Genomic DNA, 24,374 nt, shown 5'->3' on the forward strand with positions numbered 1-24,374 from the left:
TTGGAGAAAGTGATTTTGAAAATCTAAATATTTTGAGAAATTAAACCTTTCGTATCTGAAAAAAACTATTTCATATTATATTTATACCATATTCCCAGCTTCAGTACGATAGAAGTGCTCTGCAGGTCTCAGTATAGACTCATCTTTCCTTTCCTTTCCTTTCCTTTCCTTTCCTTTCCTTTCCTTTCCTTTCCTTTCCTTTCCTTTCCTTTCCTTTCCTTTCCTTTCCTTTCCTTTCCTTTCCTTTCCTTTCCTTCCCCTTCCCCTTCCCCTTCCCCTTCCCCTTTCCTTCTTTTCACGAAGCAAATACTTTGTTTTCATTACATCAGAGAGTAGGAATGATCTACACAGCAGGCCTTGCAACTGGGGCAGAGTTGCCTCCATTGGAGATGCACTGCCTAATATTTTGGCAGTAGACAGTTTGTTCACGGGTCCAGACAGTTGAATCACAGAGGGAGGACAATTACAAATGAGAGAATAAAAGCCCCACAAAATAGTAAGGTAAAAAAAAAAAAAATAGAATGAAGAAGAATAGAAAAGAGATAGTGTTGGGGTCTGGCAATGACTTTACAGAGAGTCATGTCTTTATTAATGGGAAATGCTGCTTAGATATTTTGTTAAGTAGGAATTAATAGAATCAATTAATTCTTTTATCAGGCATGAATATCTGATGAGTGAAAGGAAATGCAAGATGTCAGGAAGCAAAACGAACATTTTGCTGGAACAGCTGCTCAGCACAAAAGCAAGACAGTGGTCTGCTTGAAATGAAAGTCTGGTGACAGGACAGCTCTTCATGGAGACAGGTCTTCCTCAGAGAAAGCAACCCCATAGCAGTCCAACAGTAAGGTCAACACATAAAAGGGACATCAAAACTAAATTACTCTTGAAGGTGCTCCCTCTAGGCTGAGGTTAAGGGATAACATAAAGGATGTGCAGGGGAGGTCGGGCGCTCCTTTCTGCCTTGTTCAGTGCATGCAGTGCCTCCTGCCCCTGGCTGCCCAGCTTCTCCCTTTTATGTGAAAGAAGCTTGCAGGAAAATATTCAAACATTTTGGAATATATATATAATATTCCAACATTTTGAACCATTGATATCAAAGCCCTGCTACAGCTGCTAGCATGCTGCATGCTCTTGCTAGACTGCCTGCAATACGCATCCTACCATGCTCTTCACCCCATCTGACATTTTCCTAATGATTTATTATGCAATGGTGATCCTTCATTCTAGGTTTCCTGGAGATGTACACCACGTATTACAGGCCACACAACAATTCCGTATAACAAATGAATTGTTCCTAACACCTAATTGCTTTGAAAACTTATTCCTGACTCCTGTATGCTTGGCATCAAAATAGCTACGCGGAGCCCCTCCTCCATACAATTAGACAGAAAGCTAAAAATCTTACAAAGAGGTGCAAAACTAGAGTGCACTTGATACCTTGCAGTATTATATAACACCAAAAAAGGTTATTAACAAGCAACTCGGATGAACTCAAAACATGATACCGCGGTAAGCTGACCTTTGCAAAGCGTTGCTACGAGGGCCCTCAAGCTCACAGGCAGGCTGCTGTGCTGCTCAGCACAGCCACTGTGTGCCCGAGATTTGCAGCGTTCCCCCCTCTGCAGCCTTCAGGTGCCTTACACTGTCCCATGTATTTTAACTAACACCTCTGAGAAGGAATTGCTACCACCTCTGTGATGGGTATGATACGGAGGCACACAAAGAGACAGATTTTCCAAAAACGTTTAAATACTGAAAGCTGCTCTCAGAGGCACACAGCTGACCTTCAGTGAGTTGTTAAGCATCTGCCTGTGTGCTCAGGTGCTTTGGATGTGACACGGGCAGGCTTAGCTGCTGTCTGGCCTGGCTGCACAAAGAGGGAACCAGACATCCTGAACCCTGGCTGGTGCCTTCCCAAGCAACCAGGTTTCTTGTTTTGCCTCTTTTTGCCCCTTTACAATTTGCCCTTCTGTTAATATCTGTGCAGTCAGCCATAGACTGCATTATGATCACACTGGTGTGTTTGCGTATTCCTGTTATTTATACATAGATTTAGTCCTTGTGAAGGCCTGCTTTAAATTCTAGTGTGGCTAAGCCCAAATTACATTAGTTAATGTCTTAGATAAGAACTTTACATGCTGTTGCAGAAATACATTTTATTATAAGTAAGGGAATATCATTCCTGTTTAAATCGTTCCCTCTCTTATTAAAATGGAACACAGAAACACTGATTTACGACAAAATATCATGAGTAACATATTGGAAAGAAAACTCTGAAAATCCCAAACAGTTGCAACATTTTGCACCTGAGCAGAAAAGATCATACATATCAGCTGATTCTTCCCCAAGTCAGGCTATATAAAACTTAATGCAAACATTTGGAATAATGCAACAGGATCTGTGATTTATGATTTGGCAAGCACGTGTTGTTGGCACTTGCCATAAAGCACAGCGATGGCTACTCACCAGCTGCACTTTAGCATGCCACTTTCCTTGTCCTGCCTGTGAGTGGGATATAGTGTACCTGCAGGCTCTAGAAGCCAAGATTCCTTGGGATGTTCTTGCCTTGGAGATTTCGTCAAGTAGATCCTCTTACTGACACCTGAACCCAGGACGACCTTGGACCATGCGGACACGCTAGAATTTCACTCGACTCATCCCTGTGGGTATTATATGGTCTGAAGCCAAAATATCAGTGGAAATTGTTGTCGTATAAGTGCAGACCCTTATTTTGCAATAAATACTTAGGGGAGGACAGGCTTTTATACATAGTACAGCCCTTCTGCCTGGTGCAGGGCAGGCAGCTGCATTTGAATCCACTCAGCATTTGACCAGCACACTGCACCCTGGTTATCTGACATATTAGCAAGTAGGGATTAATTACCATCAATCTCTTTTCATAATACATACTTTTTCTTGGCATTACCTAATAAAAGATAATAAATGGGAAAATACAGTGTTCACATACAGTAAAAATGAAATATAATTCATCACTAACAGTATTACACGTGTATGTTTCTAGCTGTCACTGGCATGCGTGCCTACTTTTCAATATTGGCCTAAGCTATTTGTGCTCACAGGCTGCTTTCCATACTATTATTTAAATTAATAGATGACTCTAAGCACCACTAGAGGGCACAGAATTATAACAATATTTCTCAGCAGGTCACCAAAAGTACATCAGGAGCAGGAGTTCAGCCACTTTCGCAGCTTGTTGCCTGTGCCCCCGGCTTGTAGCCTCACTCCTAACAGCAGCCACACACGTGTGCAGCTCCGTGACCGCACGCGGTCGGACCAGCAGCTGAATGGAGAGCATAGGGGAGCACCCATGGGACAGGGATGGGGATGGGGACAGGGACAGAGTGCAGAGGCAGAGAGGAGGCTGGGCCACATGCTCCCAGTTGGCCAGCACGGTTCAGCTTTCTGGAACCTGAGTACCCATCCTCAAATATTTCACTTGAGTGACTAAGGCCGGGAGGGTGTGAATCCAAGCCTGGTGCCCGAGGCCCAGCTGATTTCAAAGGCATGCTGTACATATTTGGCTGGAAACAGGTATGGAGGGATGAGAAAAATGAACGCTCGCATATCAGAACAGGGAAATGCAAACAAGTGGTAAATGAAGGATTAACTAACTTAATTTACAATTCAAAGAAGGAGTAGATATGTGCCACTGGAAAGCTTAAATATTAATGGGGTTGCTGTGGATACTTATATCAACTACTTAACATTTGTTTTGACATGTGTGCTGTTTCTGCCACCCCTTATCACGAGTGTGAGTGGCCGTCGTGGTTTGCGAGTTCGAAAGTTCCTGTTTGCTGCTGCCTGCTGTGGGAGAGGAAGTGCAATGAAGAAAGGAAGAAGATTAAGCTCTTTGTGTAAAGACAACTGATTGAAGAGCTTTGGAGACACGGTAGCAGCAAACGAGTGCCGTTGATGCTTCTGTGTTGCTTTAGAGGCACAAGTTAGTGTCCTCAGCCAGAACACACGGTTCTTTTCTGAAAGTTGGAGATGCGCGTGTTAATCAAAGGCTTGAGAGCCTGGCCTCTAAGTAGCCAGCGCGAATGAAAAACCGAAAACTAACTGAATTTCCGAATGCCTCTGTTCATTTTAGCATAACATCGGAGCCCAAATTATTACTTTTCACTAACCCATCCCGAGTTGGCGTCATATTTTCACACAGCAGTGCCCAGGCTGCAAAAACAGTGCCCTGCACTTGCCCCCAACGAGCCGGCGCCAGAGCACCCGTGGGTCTCCCCTGTGTCCCACGGGGCTCCCCTGTGTCCCACGGGGCTCCCGCGACCCCGCGGCCGCCTCGGAGACCCCCGACGGGGCAGCGGCCAGTGCTGAGCCCCGGGCATGGGCACGGGCGGCGGGTGGCCGCGGAGCGACGGGGCTGGGGGCTGCCGGGGCCGGGGCTGGGGGCACCCTGCGAGCACTGGCAAACAACCGGCGGCCAAAGCCCGCACGGCTCCCGCCGGCTGCGGGCGGGGAGAGGCGCGGAGAGCGGCCGCGCCTGCGGCGTGGATTTTTTTTTTTTTTTTTTCCGCAAGCTCACCTTGATGCGCCGGGGAGTTAAAGGCCCACTCTCGGCAGGGGGAGCTTTGTTTTCTCGGCTCAGCTCGGGCACCGAGCGGCGGCACCGCTGCGCTCCGGCCGCACCGAAGCGCAGCCGGAGCCACCGTGCACGGGGGCAGAGGGGCGGAGGGGGGGGGGGGGGGAACCGGGGAGCCCGCGGCCAGGGCAGCCCCCGCCGCCGCCGGGACCGTGCGGGGCCGGGGCACGGCGGAAGCGCCGGGGCTGCGCCGCGCCCTCGGGGGGACACCGGGCGGCTCTCCTGCGCTGCCCCGCCCGGGCCGGCTGCGCTCCCCGCCCGCAGCGGGGTCCCGCCGGCGGCCGAGCCTCCCTCCGGCCGCGACGAGCGGCGGCAGCCGGGCGACTTTTTGGGACTTGCATGGACATCGCCTAGCCTGCGGGCTCCGCGTCCCGCCCGGCCGCTCGCCCCGCCGCTCTCCCCGCCTCTGCCGCCCTCCTCGCCGCCTTCCTCCGCCGCTCGCCCGCAGCCCGAGGCGGCAGGGGCGGCAGGGGGCGGCGGGAGGCGCCGCCGAGCCGCGGCCCGGGGGCCCCCGCGGCCTCCCGGAGCCCGCCCGCCGCCCTCCGGCCGCCCCGTCCCGGGCTCCTCGCCTCGCCCCGGGCCGCGGAGCCACGGGGTGCCGCCGGCCGGGGGGAGAAGAGCTTGCCCGGGGGGGCGCCCGCCGCCCGCCTCGCCGGGGCCCCCGCGAAGCTGCCGCAGCCCGGGCCGCCCGAAGTGGCCCGCGCCCCCCCGGCCCGCGGGCGCCGCCCGGAGCCCCTCGGCCCCCGCTGCCTCCTGCGGGCCGCCGCCGCCGCCGCCGCCGCCCGCGCCCTGCTCCGCCGCGGCCCCGGCGACCGCCCCGGCGCCCGGGGTGATGCCATGCCCCGCAACCACGGCGGCGGCGAGGAGGGCGGCTCCGCGGGGCTCTGGGTGAAGAGCGGCGCGGCGGCGGGCATGAAGGATGTGGAGTCGGGCCGGGGCAGGGCGCTGGCGAGCGCGGCGGCCCGCGGCGACGGCCTGCTGCTGCTGGGCACCGCCGGCGGCGCGGCCGCCCCCGCCGGGCTGCGGGAGGGCCGCCGAGGGAAGCACGGCGCCCGCATGAGCCTGCTGGGCAAGCCGCTGTCGTACAGCAGCGGGCCGAGCTGTCGCAGGAACGCCAAGTACCGCCGGCTGCAGAACTACCTGTACAACGTGCTGGAGCGGCCCCGCGGCTGGGCCTTCGTCTACCACGCCTTCGTGTGAGTACCGACTCCCTCCCGTCCCGTCTGGAGCCGCCGGGCTCCGAGCATCCTCCCCGCGAGCATCGCTCCGCTCCGCTCCCCGAGCATCGCCCCGCGCCCGGCGGGGCCGCTGCCACCTGCGGGAAAAGCGCCGGGAAAGCCGCTAACCCCTGCTAACCCCCGCTGCCCCCCGTTATCCCTCTTTAACCCCCGGTAACCCGCCGGACGCCCCGTCGAGGGGCACCGGGGCCGGCCCCCGGCGTGGCGTTTGCCCGGCGGTCAGCGGGCGGGAGGCTTTGCAAAGTTACTGCCGGGGAGCCCGCGAGGCGCCGCTTCCACCCGCGGTGCTTCCACCCCACTCGTGGGCTCGGCTCCGAGGCACACAGCGCCGGGGGATGCTCCGCTTCCCCGACGGGCAGCCACCCCTGCGCCCACCTGCTGCCCGCAAGGGGGGTCAGCGCTTCGGAAGGGAGCAGCGAGCAGCCTTTTCTTTGGGATTTGGCGTTTCTGCGCCTTTTCTTTGAGAACCTAACTCCTCCTTTCGGGCCAGCGCTTCCCCTCTTTCCCAGGCAGCGTGGGACTGATCCCCGCGTGCCCTGTGCTGAGCGGCACTGACACAGCGCCGGGGACCTTGCGCTGATTTATCCACACAGGCTTGCCCGGAATAGCGGTGTGAGGGGATCCGAGCCCTGTAACTGCTTCAGGTATCTCCGGGTGGTCCTCACATCGATGGCAATCCTCTGCCGTCATGGTTTTCAGTAATGCTTGGGGGAAAGGTCCAGCTCGAAAGCCTGCTGGATGGCTGGTGAAGACACGCAACACGGTGTCTGGCAAGGAGGCATTGCAATGGAGCACTAGGTGGAAACGCTGCAATAAATTACGGATGGAGTGTGATAGGTGTGACTGTAACGGGGGTGCAGGACAAGGTATTTCTGTGTTTGACCACAGAAGATACATTGTAAAGAGAAAGGAAGATTTAATTGATTTGCTGTAGGTAACTATTTTCCCTGAGAGTTGCTCGAATCAAGCTAGCGGTTACAGCAGCTCCGGTGAAAAAGCAACTGGTCCCTAAAAGCTGGTAGCACAGAGACTACTCCTCTCCCAGCAACCAGGGAATCCCCCATATCCTACTTTCATATAACTTTTCATGGGCAGAAAAATACTTTGCCAAAAACATGGCAGTGTGCTTAGTGGGATACATCGAGGATGGAGTTCCTTAGGAGATCAAAATTGCTATAGAAGATAAGGAGTAGGAACAGATGTAACGTTATCATTTAGCCAGTAAAAGGCTTTTTGACCCCCGAGTAGAGCTGCCCAGTCTATTTTACTGTGCAAATCACACTTACAGATCGAACTTTCTTCTTGGAGGGCATTTATTGGGTACATTTTGCTATTTGGGTTCTTACAGGTGTTCTCCTGCAGCGTAGATCGTGCTTAATTAAGAGTGGGAGAATCTCTGAACTACTTGCTAGGAGCTGTCTTACTGCAGTGCCTGAAGTTGCCATAGAAAATCCATAAATTGCAGTTTTGGACCTTTCTCTCTGACATCACAATGAAAACCATTAAAACAAGGAAAGTTCAAGTTGGAAATAAAGTTGACAAGTTTAAACCGCCAAAAAAAAAAAAAAAAAAGTAAATTTCCAAACAGAGTGAAGTCATGACACAGCAGCGCTGTAAACAAGGAAGATCGCCAGCTGCGTTTAGATAATTGCCTGCATAGAATGAGAGCCAGTTTTAATTTTTAATTGCAAATGGCAATTTTGGCAGCTGTAAATGCCAACATTATATCTTTTATCTGAGCAGATCTGTGTGAAAGAGCTTGAAACATTACTGTAATATAAAGGCACCTAGTAATAATATTACCTTTAAGGATCTGTGACTACTACAGCTCCCTGTTTTTAAGGTGCATTTGAAGTTCCATTGGATGTCAATTTGTCAGCCATCTTCATTGCCAGTCTATAAATTCTTTTAAGGTATTTATTTAATTCTGATTAATGACTGCCAAATAGTCAGATAATATTTTTGGTGTTTCGGACTCCTTTCCAGCCACCTGATCAAATACAATTGCATCTTAGAAGAGATACTTTCCTATAGAATAATAATAATAAAAAAAAAAGTAATTAAAAACAAACAAACAAAAAGTCTTGAAACAGCTTAGAGTTGCAAAGACATTACAAAGTATGTGGATGAGATGTCTGCTCCTACCTCTGCTAAGCTATTCTTGACTACCGCAGAGCCCGTTATAGCCCTGTACTATTTCTGGTACAGAAATGGGATATCTGGTGTAAGACCTTCTGTCTAGATCATTGTTCTCCTAAAATGAAGCTCACTGTGATACGCAGGGTTGAAATAACCCAAGGGTGCTTTCAGAGTTTCAGTTTGAAGTCTTAGATGTATGAGTTTATTTAGTCTTGCCTGTTTGTTTTTGCAGTGAGAAGGGGGGAATTAAGCACCAGTTACAAATGAGAAACCATCCCTGCAGTGATATTGTCATTTCTCATTTCCACAGGGAAAGTGCTTTAGAGCTGAGAATTATGCCCAATTTGCTCTTCTTTTTTTTTCTTGGCCTTTCAAAGCAGAGAGAAAAATAGGCCAGCCACCTGAGGAGCAAGTGGTGTGACCTGCATTTGGAAGTCAGTTGGTTAATTTATTTGTAAATACAACCATGTAAACTGCTGGCAAAGACAGCTGTTCTGCAAACTTTTGCTACTAGGTGAACTATATTACTCTTGAGCATGGGCCTTTGACTTCGGTATAATTGTGCTGGGTAGTAGAGCCGTAAATTACGTGTTTCTTGGCTCCTTTTTGTGTATCTCAGTAGCTCTTTACATGGAAGCCCTAGTTAAAATCTTTACTGCAAGCACCACAGTCTTCTGTTCTTAGTCATTTAGGAACACTTAAAATATGTACGCTTATGAAATCAGAAAAGAACATTCATACCATTTGTGAGTAATGAGTCAGTAACTTAAACTCTTGCTAATAAAGTATTTATGCCACACCACATCACCTACACATGGAGCATGTGCATATTTAATGCACGTGCACGTATGTTAAAATGCTGTAATATTGTAACTTCTGAGAAGCTGTTGTCTTGGGATGTCATAGAATTTCTTTTTGTTGTTGCTGTCGTTGTTTATTTAGATTATTTTGGGTTGTTTGGTTGGTTTGATAAGAATGTGTAGACTTCGCCTTAGACGGATCAAAGGGGAATTCCAGATTTGTTGCAAATTTAACTCTGGGTTTCATCTTCAGCTGTCATAAGGATTTTGTATTATTTTTATTCTTAACTGACATTCTGAAAAAGAGATGGCATGAGAAGCTCAGAAAAAATATTACTCTTTGATACTGTTTTTACTTGTAGGATATAATTAGTTGCATAAGTTTCTTACTTTAACATGTTGGATTTAGTTCAGGAATAATAAAGTTTCTGTTTCTTACTAACTTTTTAATAAATTCTGTGCAAAAGTCTTTAATATTTGTCATGGTAATGTCATTGTCTTTTCAAAGCCACCACCTTTTGCTCTGGAAGCTTCTGAATCACAAATCGCAGGGCTGGATGCATGCACCAGTATCACTTTGCGTGACCTGTATTGATGTTTCCATGGGCGTCTTCTGCTGGTCATTGCTGGAGATAAGATACCGTGCTAGATGAATTTGTGACCCGCTACAATGTTCTTCTTCTTGTTCTTTGCATTCTTTATGGAAATGGGCTGAGAAATGATTTCTGAAAAAGTCTAATGATGCCATCAAACATGTAACTAGCTATTTTAGTTTTCCAGATCTGCTTTCCAGACATATTTTACTGATGATCAGATGGCTATTGAACAGCAGTTTCTTTGCATCTGAGCTAACAGTGCTGCATCATACTGTGCTATGGGTATAATTAGGGAGGTTCTACATTCTACATTCTGATTAAAAACACAATAATGTGCAACACCCCAAATACTTGCCTATCAGAAAGCAGGAGAAATGATTTTATCACTTTATTCTATCCATCTTAGGGCATCTAATGAACTCGTTCCAGGTGCTCTGAGGGTAGATCTATGGCATTTATCTTTCCAAGTAGCATTTCAGAGTCAGGGCCTCCTATTGTTAGGATAACAATGTACTTTTATTTATTTTAAAAAACAAATAACAGTATGATGTGCATTACAAATAACAAATGATAGCAGGGCTGAACAATAAATGGTGTGGCAAAGCCAATCTTATTAGGTACTGAAGAGGTAAAAATGTAAAGCTGTTTAACTGCCACCTAAAGTTTAGTAAGCATTTTCTTTCGGAGAGTGACAATGAATGATGGTGAATACTTAGATGCAGTTCAGTATAAATCTGCAGCAGTTTGTTGCATTTGAATCAGTCTGTGATTCTATGTGTGTGCCACACTCTTCTCATTCATATCAACTGGGCTTTGTCTGGTCAGGTCTTAAACTTTGGTGTATGGAGGTCCCACAGCCTCACTGGGTAGCCTGTTGTAGGCCTGTACTACACCACGGTTGAAAGTAGAACGTTTGGGGTGGGGGGAGAGTCAACCTGAACCTCCCAACTGGCAGTTTCTGGTCATTTCTCCTTTTCGTATCATCTGGCACTGTCAAGAAGAATATGGCTTCTTTAACCATACTGTTTCTCTTCAGGTAGCTGTAGGCTGCTTGACTTGCTGTAGGCTGCCGGTCAACTGGTAGATCACCCTCTTGCCAGACTGAAGGAGCTCAGCTCCCTCAGCTGTGTTGTGGGAGCCTCTTGTACTTGAGGCCCCAAACCTTCTTAGTGGCTCTACAGGGTCTCTCTCAGCTTCTGCACATCCCTGATCAATTGGTGGCAGGGCACAACTGGGTCCCATGGTGTGAGGGCATGATGAATAAAGGAGAATAACAACCTTCTTCAAATAACTGTATGTTGCTTACCTTATCTCTGGTGGGTGTATGCTATTGGCTTTTACACAACCTGCCATGTGCACAGTAACCCCAAGGCCCTTTTCACTGAGGCTGCTGCCCAAACAGTGGTTTCCCAGACCATATGGATGCATGGGATTTTTCTGCACCACATGCTGAGCTCTACTGTTCTTTTAATTGGGTTTGCTTGTTTTTTATGTTCACTTTCTGTATGTTGTTGTACTGTTCATCTCAGTCATGAGACTCTAACCAGAGAGGCAAGATACAACAATTTTCAAAACCACTTACATGTTCTCTGTGATCACAAGAGAAGATAAAATGGGCAACAATGCTGCATTCCTGCACTTTCCTACTGTTGTTCATGGACAGCAGCCCTCTTCTGGAGCCCTATCATGGGCAACAAATAACATGTAGCTTCTCTTTTTCATTCAATTTTTGTTGGAGAGCTATTGCCTGCCTGAGGATTTTCAGGGCTGGGAATATTTATCATGTCATGTGCATAAGAACTGATTTTCACTTACCAAAATATTGTTTCACATTTTGTTCTTTTCAGGCTTGGTTTCCTCAGTTCACTCATTTGTACTGGCCTTGCTCTCTCATTCAACAGTAGTGGTCCAGGGGAAACACTGCTTTGCCATAAAAATCAAAACTGTTCCTCAGCCTCTTAGAAAGAAGAGAACAAAAGGTTTTCTTTGAGAAAGTCACTAAGACCAGGACTGGTGAGAGTTCATGCATATGGGCTTTCTTCTATTTGTCCTAATGTTCAGTTCTCAAATGAGATAATGAATTGTGAATGTGGTTAGCGAGGTCGATAGAACAGTACGTTAGTGTTTAGGTTTGGCATTATAATAGTTGGCATTATTATAATTGGCATTATATTCGGGGGTAACAGTTCTGTCTTAGATGTGTTTTTTCTCTGAGTGATGTTTCTTGTCTTGCTGATTGTGCAATGTGGGTACTCTGGATGAACTTCCTGCGGCCTCATACGGTGAAAAATATTGCCTGGAATTACAGATTTTGGCCAGGGGTAGGGCAATCTATGAATATGTAATGTGACATTAAATATGTGTTGTCTCAAAGGGGTAGTTGTTTTAGAGGATGCAGGGAAGATTTTAGGAAGATTTTAATTGCCTGTGAGACACTATTTGCATGAGAGATTTGCACAGTACGTTCTAGACGATAGCTTAATGAGCTGGAGACTTCTTTTTTTTATTATTATTTTAATAGTTTTTAAGCTTCTGTAGTATTTGACTGTATAAAGCAAAAATAAATGTCACAATACTTAGATTTGATGCGATTTCAGTGCTCCAAATTTGACTGTATCGTCAGTAGCCAATCGCCTTGTTTTACTGTTGTTGTTTGTGATGAATTAAATTCCCTGAATTGGGTGAAAGTAGAATTGAGCTAAAATTTTTCAAATACTTACAAATAATGCCTAGAATCCACTGAATGAAATACTAGTGATCATTCCTTCATTAACAGTGAATTCAATATTCATTAGAATAATCATCATTAATATATCTACCAATATTCATGAAAATGAAGGAAAAATTTTCATTATAGTTTTAGTGGAATGGAAAAACACATTTTTTAATTTTATTAATCTTTTTTTTTTTTTTATGGAAATATATGTATATAAGCTTTTATTCCTAGATAATGTAAACTCCTAATATTGCAAATAAAACTCAGTGCTGCAGGGTAGTTGGTTCTTAGTAGCTCACAGACAAAACTTAATTGCCAAGTGTTTAACATTTTTATATGTTTCATATTTCCATTGCCATAAATTATATGTCTGATGAAAATTTGCCACAGATTTTATTCGAAGGAAAACTGCATCTTCTTCACATAGGTAAAATAAGATGGAGTAGGACAAATAAATTATACTATGTAATGAAAAAACTTTAACATGTAAACATCATAGATATTATTTGATACCTTCTTCCTAATGAGGCAGATACTTTTTCTTACAATAAATCTTGCTTTTTCCCTTTGCAAACCATTCACACAACAGAGCATGCATTCTTTTCTTTTTAGTGCTGGTGGACTAAAATTTGCTTTTGACTGTATGTATTATATAAACTATATTGAATTTGGGAAAACTTGTATATTTTTTTTCCCTTTTTGTCTTCTGCAAGAGATTTTTTTAAGAGTTTGGTTTGCAGGTTTCCTGTAAGAGAACAGACTTCGATTGCCCAAGGGATTGCCACTGCAGCTCAGTTAAGGTAGAAAATTCATCAGCTGTATGGTTTTATCAATTGCAAAATAATTTTAAGCAGTTGCTGTGCTCATGTCAAAGTAAAATTCCTTTACAGACATTAATTAAAAGTTCAAAGACTGTCTTACAGTTCAGCTGTATTTGATCAAGAAGTATTTTCAATTTTCTGTTGAACAGTAGATTTATCTTGTGATAGCTGTCTGAGTTGCAGTGTAATTGCTTTACAGGAAGCTCACAAAACGTTCATCACTTTGGGCACTGAAGTGTAATCTTAGGCACTGTATTCTACTTGAAAGAATACAAGAGCATGTATGGTCTGGGCCGGTGATTCAGAGGTGGACACAGTCCTCCAGTTACACATATCTGAATTTCTCTGCTTGGCCTTCATCCAAGAAGATATTCAAGCATAAATGTGTAGGTTTTCCTTAACAAAGATGGACATAAATATGTACGTAAGCTTTTTCTTGAAGAGTGATGGATTTTGAAAGGCATGGAGTACCTACAGCTTCCTTTAATTATTCCATTGTGTGTTCAATGGGTAATTCACTTTTTTTTCCCCACACTTGTATCAAATGAAGTTTAACACATGAATCATGCTCTTAAACTGATTAGGAATAATGAAGAAAGGAAGTTCTGTACCTGCCCACTTCTTGATTTAAGCAATATATCCCTGTTTGTCTTGGCTACCTTCTTGCTTTGAGGCTCCCTTCTTAAAAGAAGGGAACACATTAAACCTTTTGAGAGTTTTTGTAGAGGTTTAATTATTTTATTGTAGTCATAGCAGGTATCATATGGTATCAACATACTGGTGCCAGGAGTCAAATATGACAAACCCAAGAGAGTAAGATCTTTCTGCTTTGAGAGAAAAACAATGTTACCAAACGTATTCAGATGGTCCCTTGTTTTCTAGGGTCTCAGATTAGAGCATCTACGTCCATTCTTTTGAGGTCATTCAGTCAGAAATAGCATCTGTCTTCTTCTAGTGCATTAAATTTAATTGCTTTGTATGGCTTAAACTCATCCATAACCATGGTATCTGAGAATTACCCATTAGATGCAAATGCACAAATCTTCCTCTTCCGTGCTCTGTTAACAGGGACGCACTTAAAAGTTACTGCTGCGGCCTTTTCTAAATATATAACTTGTATGGATCCTGACAGACCTGAGAGGGCCTTTGTGGGAAAAAGAAGATGAAATGTGTTGGATGCACTTCTGTAAGTCATGGAGGTGTTCGGCAGGGAGTTTGGAAATGCAGGTTAGTCTCCCCAGGAGAGGAGTCTGTATCAGCAAGCACGTCTTTTTGATGGTGACACTGACATGTCTTCAGAGCATGACAGGTGATGCTCGGAGAAAGCTGGTGTGAGCCCTGCGTGGTGTCTGCACAGGGTTGGGGTTGGAGAGCAGGTGATGTCCTTTCATGTGGCCCCATGCTGGAGAAGATGCATTGCCGTGTTGCCAGGACATCACACAGTGGATTCATCAACTTGAAATATACTGCTACATGCTGACTGAGGTTAGAAGTGGCCTGTAAAATTATTTGGAGGAAAGAAATCTCTGTATCTTCTCTCATCTCTGTGCAATAGTTTCTGCAGAGTCAATTTTTTTGTGTGCCTTGTATGAGCCATCGCCATAGAAGACCACATTCTTGTTTGCTGCCCTCTGCAAAAGGATTCTTATTGGTGGCAGGAAATGTAAAGCAGCTCGTGTACGGGTGCAGTGAGCTCCCTGCAGATATCTGTGCAATGGGAAGGAAAAAGGAGCCTGTGCTGGCAGAGGGAGGGTGTTTCTCAGAGCTGTCCCTGAGACTCTCCTGAAGTGCAGCTGTGAGGTGGAACTTTTCATGCCTTTGGCCCCACCTAAATTGCTTTTACTAGCAATGTGAATTAAATGTCAGTTTCTCAGAGGAGGTTTCAGGACACTTCCTGTGCATTATGCAGTTAGTCACACTAGGTACATGTGCACTTTAGTGATTTACTGAATTGCTAGTCATTCAATCAGTGGATGTTTCTCTCCTTGAGAAAACAACCCATTAATAACTGCATCCGTAGACTGAACATGAAGAATTCCAAAAAAAAAAAAAAAAAAAAATAGAAACAGCTTTGCTGTTTAGGTGTTGTGTTGTAAATTTTTATATAACAAAAAAAGTTGTTCAGACAAACATATTTCTCTCCCCCATTAAGCTTGGAAGCAATAGATTTGATTTGGTGCTTGGAGATACTGTCTGGAAAGTTAGCCTTCCTCAAAGGTCACACTGGCTGCTGACTAAACTTGTGATTTGGCTTCCAGTAATCTGCATGCCAGGGCATTGGAATTGACAGATTCTTGTAGGCAGTGATGAGGCAGGTGGTGATCACGAATTATAAGTGCACTTTGGAAGGAATTTTGATTTTCATCCTGAAAATGCTTTTAGATGTAATTTTTAGTGGCATTATTAGTAGTTAATAGCACTTACATGGTAGTTAGTAGAAATCATCAACTGAGCATTGATAAAAGCTCTGTCTTTCAATCAGGGATGATCGTGAAAACCATCTGAATTAGAGATATGTTTATTACGCTTCTGAAGATATACTTGAGAAATTCCTGTATGGAGAGATGAAGGCCTATTCCAAAGTTGTTAAAGCTATTATATTTTGTATATGCAGGCACTCCACATGAGATTTGCTGTTTGGAGATACTGTGTAGGGAGAGCTATGTTGAGAGCACTTGTGGAAGTGTACAGAGGCAGAAGACATTACCTAGATGGGAACAAAATCTTCAAAGTGAGGGAGAATTTATGAATGTCTACTTGACTGTAACAATACTTGACTGACATTGAATATTATGTTTAAATTAGAAATGTGGGCTTATCTTACATTATTAACATGTTTTAATTGACATTTTCCCTTTTCTTATTTGCTTCCTGTTGAGAGAACGCTGAAGTACCAATGTGAATCAATTTATCAGATTTAAATATAGATAAAACATTCTATTGATCTTTATATCTTTCTTCCATTGAGGTTTTGACCCTTTGTGCAGACCTGAGGAAATAATCAGTAATATTTTTCTACATAATGAAAATTTTATTCAACACCTGATTGTGGTTTTTCCCTTGGTAAATGTTGGTGTATTTTGTGTGTGTGTATGTGTATGCGTGTTCTGGTAGCTAAAGCGAATACAGGTATCTGACTTATTATCAGAGTCAGAGGCCAAGTTTTTTTTTAGACTTAAAACAATAGTTTTCAGTATTTTTCTGCTTTATGATAATGTGCTTATTCATTCATTTGATTTCATATCATGTTAGAATAATGGATGAACCCCAGTCTGTGCAATTTGAATACTGTATATAAACTGCTTGAAAATGCTATAGCAAAACATTACACTGTGCAACAGCAGACCCTTTCTTCAGAGCAGCAGCGTGTAGCCCTGCTGTATGTCTTAGTCTCTTGCATTTCCAGAAAGGCAGGTGACACGCATGAGCCATGCCACGTGCCCGGCTGGGGAGCAGTTGCATGCAGGCTGCCCCCCTCACCAAGCAGGTGTCCACATCCTCTGGCAATTCCAGCACGATCTGTACCTGCAAGACGAATTTGCCCAGCAGGGTGTAGAAGGTAGCATCTTCTGTGGACTGCTTCTGATCTTGTTGATGGCTCTTGTAGGCTTAACATATATTGGGGACAGCAATCCTCATGACATCAGCACCCTCCTCTTTGCTGAGAATGAGCCTCAGCTGTTTTATTCCCGCCTGGATCCACGCTTGGCTGGAGCTTAGGTCACATTTTGGCTGCTCCTGTGGATAGTTTGACAGGAAGGGACAAAGCAGAAGTGCAGCCCAATCTCTGCCCTCTGTCAAGAGTACAGGCACACTTGGAGGAAGACCTGAGGAGAGACATCTGAAATTTCCATCCCTCTGAATACCCTTTGGCTTGCTGAGAAATATAATCCTCAGAGACTTTTTCTGCAGGAAAGAATTCAGTCACTCCAGAGCAGTCTTATCCTTGTCCAGGGAATTTCTCCTTGAAACTATAGCTGAGTTAATGACACCTATAAAATATCAAAGACATCTAAAAATACAATAAAATTAGATTAAATGTTGTTATTGTTGCTGTTCATTAATGGGAAAGAAGGAGCTGAAATATCTATATCAAACTGAAATGTGTTATCACACCAGTAAGTGTCAGAAAAGAAGGATTTTCTTTGAAAAATCCTTTGTGTGATTTTGCTCTCCAGTATTTTTTTTTGCCTGCCCATATGTTTAAATTACTTCCCTGCAAGGAAGGGTCATGGTAATCTTTTTGACTTGCTTTTATCATCAGCTTTAGGAGTTAATCATAAATAGTGTAATAGATAATGACTGAAAACTCAGATTTATTAAGCCAGTGCAGATAGTGACATTTCAGATACGATCTGTAGCTGAAAGATATAATTGACTATCAGTCAGTATTTAAGAAATATGATTTTATAAAATTTAGATTGTGTTTTTCCTGATTAGTAATCCATGGCAAAATTTTATTGTTCTGTCTTGATTATAAAAGTGGCAAATCTCTATAAGACTGATACGAAAATGAGCCTGAATGAGAACACGAACAGTTGAAAAGATCTTGAAGTAAGTTACAAAAGACTCAGGCAAGACAAATGAAGTGTACTTTGATTTTGGGAATGGGTTAAGTTTATTAATGAGTCCCACTCAGCTCTGCATACCTACATTGCCTCTGGCAATGAACTGGAGTGTTTGCATCCGTCCCAGTCCAGTGTGTACTGTGGAGCAGTATTTTGTGCACACACACGGTATTTGCTGCATTTGATCTGTTGTGATGGCTCAGTAATAAAACTTCTGTCTTTAAATCAGAAGAGTTCTGTGATGGACAGACGGTGTTGGCAGGTTATGCTGTTACTGGAACGGATCTGTTTTAATTTCAAACTGAGGGCTTCCTTGCCTACCTCTAGAGGGTGTTCAGGTGACAGCAACAAATCACTGCGGATATATTTCATACTGTTTTCTGGCAGGAGGATAAAGCTACTGTCTTGCAGTCTAACCCTATGAATTACTGGTTATGTGTTGTAAAATATCGCTAACATTTTTAGTTGGATTAAAAACAATAACTAATGCAAAAGACTGAAAAATTATTACAGTACCTTGTGAAAGTGTTTGCACACACAGACACAGCTCTGCAGGATGTAATTTACTAATCCATAAACTTCTTTATATAATGAATGTGGGAGATGCAAGTTCTTGATTAAATAATACCAAGTATTTATATCACTTTTGTGCTTAGTTGTTCTAGATACCCAGCTAGCTAGCAATCACTGTCTTAGATGCTCTGCAAACCAAGCCTTTAGAGAGGAAATCCAACTGTTCTCTTGGAATAATGTGGAAAGGCAATACAGTGTCACTGGTCAGCATAATAGGCATGAATTTCAATTCTCCCCCTGCTTTTCTTCTTAATTACTGCAGACAATAGTGTCACTGTCCTTTATTCAGATTGGTAGCCCAGACGTCACTTTTGAGATGCACCTTTATCATTCCTAATATGAGATCTGGCTACCCAATACCTTAAAGGTCTGACCTGTCTGACACCATAGCTAAAGCTACCACTCAGACTCTCAGTATTTCAATTCTTGCACCATCCTCTCGTCAGGCTCAGCTCTGAATGCTCATCACTGGAACTCTGTAACCTCTGCCTTTGAGCCTAGATTTTGCTCCTTTTACTGTCTAGGGAGAAAGTTACTTGTCTTGACTTTCAATAGCCGTACAAAGCATCTGGCTAGTCAGTTGTTAAAATTGCATGAGTTACAAAACCAGAAAGCACACTTTGCATGATTCATTAAGGGGAAAAAATAAGAACAAATGAAACAGCTCCTTTTTACTCTGTCTGGCAACCTCAGGAGCAAGTGTTAGAAATGCTGTTCATTCAACAGTGAGCTACTGACAGCAGAGGATTAACATGAATGCATTCCTAACTTACCTAACTTCAGTAAACCTGTAACAAAAACTGTTAAATTTTTTTCAATCACTTTTTGAAAATGACACTTTTTTTTGGCAGATACTGAGTTGTTACATAACCTGGGAATTTCACTGTGTAACAGTTTTATGAATGTTATATGTCATGTGGTTAATGAGAGAGTTCTTCCTGCATTATTGTCTGAAGATACTGAATTAGAGAAAAGGATGACTGGTGGATGGACAAGCAAAATGGCAGCACAACTTCCCAGCACATGGCAGGGATAACAGGTTGCAGATGAACTAATGGCAGTAAAGACCAACCATCTCTTCACTTTTTCTGAGGATGCTAATGAAATTAAAGAAATTAAGTAGCTAGTAAAGGCTAGCGAGATATCCAGGGAGAAGTGATTAATATCAATCTCATTGTTTATTTGAAACAATGTCAAAACCCTATGACTTAAGCTTTGAGAAGATAGACATTAGTTGGTGTAGTATGTTTGTTTTGAGATATGTTTTCTATGAGGCTGTTTTTCTCAAAACAAGCTTCTGCATCTGCCTACTTCTGTTTTGCAGTCTGTAGTATGGAATGAGGATGAACTTAATGCTCTTGAGATACTTTAATTGATTTCGACTGATCATATTGCTATGAGATAATCACTATGTCTTTTGGGACAGTCTACCAAACTTTCAAAGACATGTATAAATTTAAAGCAAATTATTGAAAAATGGAGGTAAAAAAATAATATTTTACCAGCTAACTACTAGATAACAGACATTTAAAATTGTTATATACTTTGCCCAGGTAGGCTGAGTCCACTGTGCCTGCAGCTGCAGTTCTGCTTTAGATCATTGAATGCACTGAGCTCATTAAAATAGCACACACACACCGTGTCTTCTGGTTGTCTTTTATGTTTGCTCTCTTAGTGCATCAGAGGACACATAACTGTAGCAAATCAAAAGACAACCCAAACTTTCTTGAATCCTCACACTTTTTAGTTTAGGCACCCTCATCTTCCCCAAAGACAAAGCAAAGAAGACTGTCAGCTCTTTTATCCTGGGAAAAACCAACACTGGCAAGACCTGGCTATTCCTTTTCGTGTATGTGAAGTCTTTTGCATCTGAGGTGAACAAGTGTTTCTAGCTTCTTACACCAATGGAAAGATGAATAAAAGCTTCTGATTCTTCTTAGCCGATCTCAGTTTTTTTTCCAAAAAGCCATTGAAAGTGAAGACATCTGACTTCTCTTTTAGTGGCTTTTTAGCTTCTCTGCCAGTCAACTTGTTCTTTTTTGGTTGTGCATGGTTGCTTTCCTAAGGCACTAATGATCTTTTACTGCCTCTGTGCTCTCTGATTAACTCAAGTCTCCCTCAGAGGACCATGGGACTGGAATATAAGGGCTTGCTAATAGCCATCCATGTGAGAGGACCCCATGGACATTGTTCAGAGGTGAAGAGTGCAGCTTTTATCACAGTGATTTATTTCCTTTAAAATTTCAGCACACTGTTTTGGGCTTTCAGGAAACTCGGATGCGTTCAAGCATATAAATATATAAAAAACATATATAAAAGTGCTGACATACATCTCTGTCCCCATTAAATAATAAGTAGAGAACATGACTTACAGTTTGTTGAGTCAAACATTAGCACTTTTGGATAGAGAAGTCTTTAAGAGGTACAAATGGTAAGCCAAATCCTAAAACTGTTTACTAGCCATTATTTCCAGTCTGAATCCAGCAGTTCTTGCTCGAACAAAATACTAGTGAAGTAGTAGGATCCTTTATCTTAGTATTCTTGAATTTTCCAAGAGTGCTGTATAACTTAGAAACCTGAAGGAGAATTTGTTTTATCAGCACTGCTTTGTCACTCTCTTGTGCAGTGCTCACGATGTGATTGCTTGTGCTGCATCAGCTTCAGCGTATTACATGCTAACTCACCTGCAGCTGCAATGGATCACAATATGCTCTTGGCAATGTTTTTAGATCTTTGCTTTAACCACTGCAATGAATAACAGAGTGTGTGAGTGGCAACATGCTTTTCCTATACAAGTAGTCATTAAAATACTGCTACAAAAGTAACCATAGAGTTTGGAAAATGATGTGGTACAAAATAACATATTTTGCTACATACACTTTTATTCATTTCTGAAAATGATTGTTCTTTTGCAGGCATGGGAATCTGGATATGTTCCTAATCTAAAATCAATAGGAAATACTTCAGCTGTTTAAATAGCTCTTAAACATATTTTAGTTTGATAGCTGATTGTATATTATGTTTGCAGCCTTTGTGCAAAGCAGTGTTTAATAGCGCAGCTTGCTGTATAATGAATATAGATGAAGACTGTTCTTTATAATATCAGTCTAAAAAAAACACCATGTATTTATTCATATAACATGGCTGATGTCAAGTTGCCACACTGCTTGGAATTTATTGCCACTTTACTTGACACATAGCTATCAACTAAAAGAACTCCTTAAAAATTACAGAATCACAGAATCACAGAATCGTCTAGGTTGGAAGAGACCTCCAAGATCATCTAGTCCAACCTCTGTCCTAACACTAACAAGACCTCCACTAAACCATATCACTAAGGACTACATCTAAACGTCTTTTAAAGACCTCCAGGGATGGTGACTCAACCACTTCCCTGGGCAGCCCATTCCAATGCCTAACTCAAACTCAAACTCAATTGCAACTCAAACTCAAGACTTACCACTTCCCAATTAGAAAATGACCTTGCAAGTTAGTCTGATGACTAAATTAGCAAGTAGGTAATGGTTCTGTGGAAAAGGAGCTACTAATGGAAAGTTCTCAGTATGGATCACTTATTGAATTGTCTTTTAATTGTTGTCATTTTTGCCTATGTATGAGATGGTTATCAATGACTTAATTGCTCTTTAGTTCCCCTGCCCCACTCTTTTAGTATCATTATTCATTTTCAGCTTTCCTAAAATTCAGACAGAAAGTGTCTGGGGACTAATCTACTATTTTGTTTTGTGTTTTGTCTAGCAAATTTGTGCAAGTTGCTAATTATCAAAGAATACCCTTGCGGCATGAAAACAAATATCCGCACATTCTCATGATGAAATACATTTTCCTTTTAAATCTCTGGTACCAGTTTTGGTCCAATTGATTTGCATATTCCTTCATAGTATTGTGAAAAGAAAAAAAAAAGAAAAAAGAAAAAAAAAAAGTAAAGTAAAATCCCACCGTTGTGGAGATGTTGGGTAGGTGAGGAGACCTGGATGAGAGTGGGATTTGTTTGGGTGACCAGGTCTGTTGTCCACGTGTTCTGGGCCAATTGCAGAGTACTGCATCAGAAGTTACCTTTTTGGTTTAAGGTTAATGACAAAGCCTCAGCATGAATTGCCTGCTAGCTAAGTCTGTTTTTATACCAGTTGTGTGTTTGTCAGAATTGAAAAGCAACTAATCCTGGCTTGAAGATTCAGTCTACGGAGAATAATTATTATCAAGCAAAAATACTTGCATTTATAAAGGTTTAAAAAGATGATAGACAACAATCAACAATCAGAAGTATCACTGCTTTAGTGCACTTACCCTAATTTTATGTTTAATCCTGCTCTGTAACATTCAGTTTAGAATACTTGGTCCTCTGACTCAAACTGCGCAAAGCCATGGTGGTGATGATATTCTTAGCTGTGCTGCGGACAACTACTACTTTAAAACAGTTTCCTGTTGTGATCTTCTTCCTTGCAACGTGCTGTATACTGATAAGTCACAACTTGCAGCTTATTGCTTAATTTAACCATAGCTTGCATCTCTTATAGTTTGATTGGTTGGCAAAGTATGCAGAAATTCTGAGTCAGATACACCTATTTCTGGATGCCCAATATAATTAGGTGCAGCCCTGCAGCAACATATTTTGTGCAACTTTTCATGCACACAAAATGCAAAAATGCAAGTGATGGTTTAAAAATTCTTTGAAAAAATTAATGCCATTTAACTTTGAATTATGATTATACTTGTTCTGATGAGCCTTTTGGTAATAAAGAGACTCTGCAGCCTTTATAAAATTACTGTTATAACTTTAAAACATATGAAATGTGCCAGATGGACATTTCTGGAAATTCTGGTGTCCTATATAACCTCACAATGGCTATCTAGAACCAGCATTGTTATTAAATTCCACAAATTTCTGTGCTAGTTTTCTTTAGTCCTGGGCTATTGCTTTTGAAAGTGAGTTTTGTTTTTGTAGCTTCTGTAGCCTGGTTTGCACGACCAGCCTGCTAAAAAAGTATGCTAAATACTGTCATTAGGTGCACGACATCAACTGAAAAAAAAAGGTCTGAAAACAGCAGCTTGTGTTCCAGGGAACACTGTTATAATTTGCTGCTGATTTTTGTCTCCTAACAATTGGATTTGAGTCTGTCACTAGCAGAAGGAAGTGGTTTGACTAGAATTGTCCCACTGAAAAGGAAACTTATCTGGAAAATGTTTTCTTATATTTGGAGAGTAAGGCTCTATTGAACAGTTTGAATGTTAACTGCATGAAACGTGATTACATGCTTAATTGCTTGTGTGTAAATAATGGAATAAAATCCTTTTGGGTGGTAATTGAGATACACCTGGAAACAATTAAGTAGAGCAGTTTATAATACTGGTTTCCCTGAAATATAAGAAATATATCAATTCTCATGGCACAAAGTCACACATCTCCATGTACTGCAAATGTTGCTTCCTAAGAGAACCAGGCAGAAACCAGAATATACTCTTACATTTGTCTTTTGAGGTCTGCCCTTGTTCTGTCTGATTCATTTTCAGAATTAGAATTAGAATTAGAATTAGACTGAATTAGAATTAGAATTATTAGAATTAGAATTAGAATTAGAATTAGAATTGGAATTAGGACTCACGAGTGCTGAGGGAGCTGGTGGACATCATTGTTAGGCCACTCTCGATCATCTTTGTTGTGGCAATCAGAAGAGATGCCTGAGGACTGGAAGAAAGCCGATGTCACTCCAGTCTTCAAAAAGGATGAGAAGGAGGATCCAGGGAACTACAGGCCAGTCAGTCCCACCTCAGTCCCTAGAGAGGTGATGGAACAGCTCATCCTGGAGGCCATCTCTAAGCATATGGTAGATAAGAAAGTGATCAAGAGTAGTCAGCATGGATACACCAAAGGGAAATCATGCTTAACCAACCCGATTGTCTTCTGTGATGGGACAGCTGGCTGGATAGATGAGGAGAGATCAGTGGATGTTGTCTACTGTGACTTCAGCAAGGCTTTTGGCACTGTCTCCCATGATACTGTCATACGCAAGCTCAGAAAGTGTGGGCTGGATGAGTGGATGGTGAAGTGGATTGAGAACTGACTGGATGGCAGGTCTCAGAGGGCTGTGATCAGTGGCACAGAGTCTAGTTGGAGACCTGTAGCTAGTGGTGTCCCCTAGGGCTCAAAACCAGGTACCATATTATTAACCTACTCATCGGTTACTTGAATGAAGGGATAGAGTGCCTCCTCGGGAAGTTTGCTGGTGATACAAAACTGGGAGGAGTGGCTGATACCCCAGAGTGCTGTAGTGCCATTCAGAAGGATCTCGACA

General features: G+C 42.9%; 1 protein-coding gene across 1 annotated transcript in view; it reads left to right on the forward strand.

The window, feature by feature from the left end:
- Positions 1 to 5,442: 5,442 nt before the first annotated feature.
- The window catches only part of KCNQ5 (potassium voltage-gated channel subfamily Q member 5), a 286,622-nt gene continuing 267,690 nt past the window's right edge, over positions 5,443 to 24,374 (forward strand). The window contains exon 1 of the mRNA XM_040550668.1: positions 5,443 to 5,808. Within this exon, the coding sequence (XP_040406602.1) occupies positions 5,450 to 5,808 (359 nt within the window). The 5' untranslated portion in view covers positions 5,443 to 5,449. The remainder of the gene's footprint in view (positions 5,809 to 24,374) is intronic.

Source organism: Cygnus olor, chromosome 3, assembly GCF_009769625.2.
Source record: "Cygnus olor isolate bCygOlo1 chromosome 3, bCygOlo1.pri.v2, whole genome shotgun sequence".
In the NCBI taxonomy this organism is placed as follows: domain Eukaryota; kingdom Metazoa; phylum Chordata; class Aves; order Anseriformes; family Anatidae; genus Cygnus; species Cygnus olor.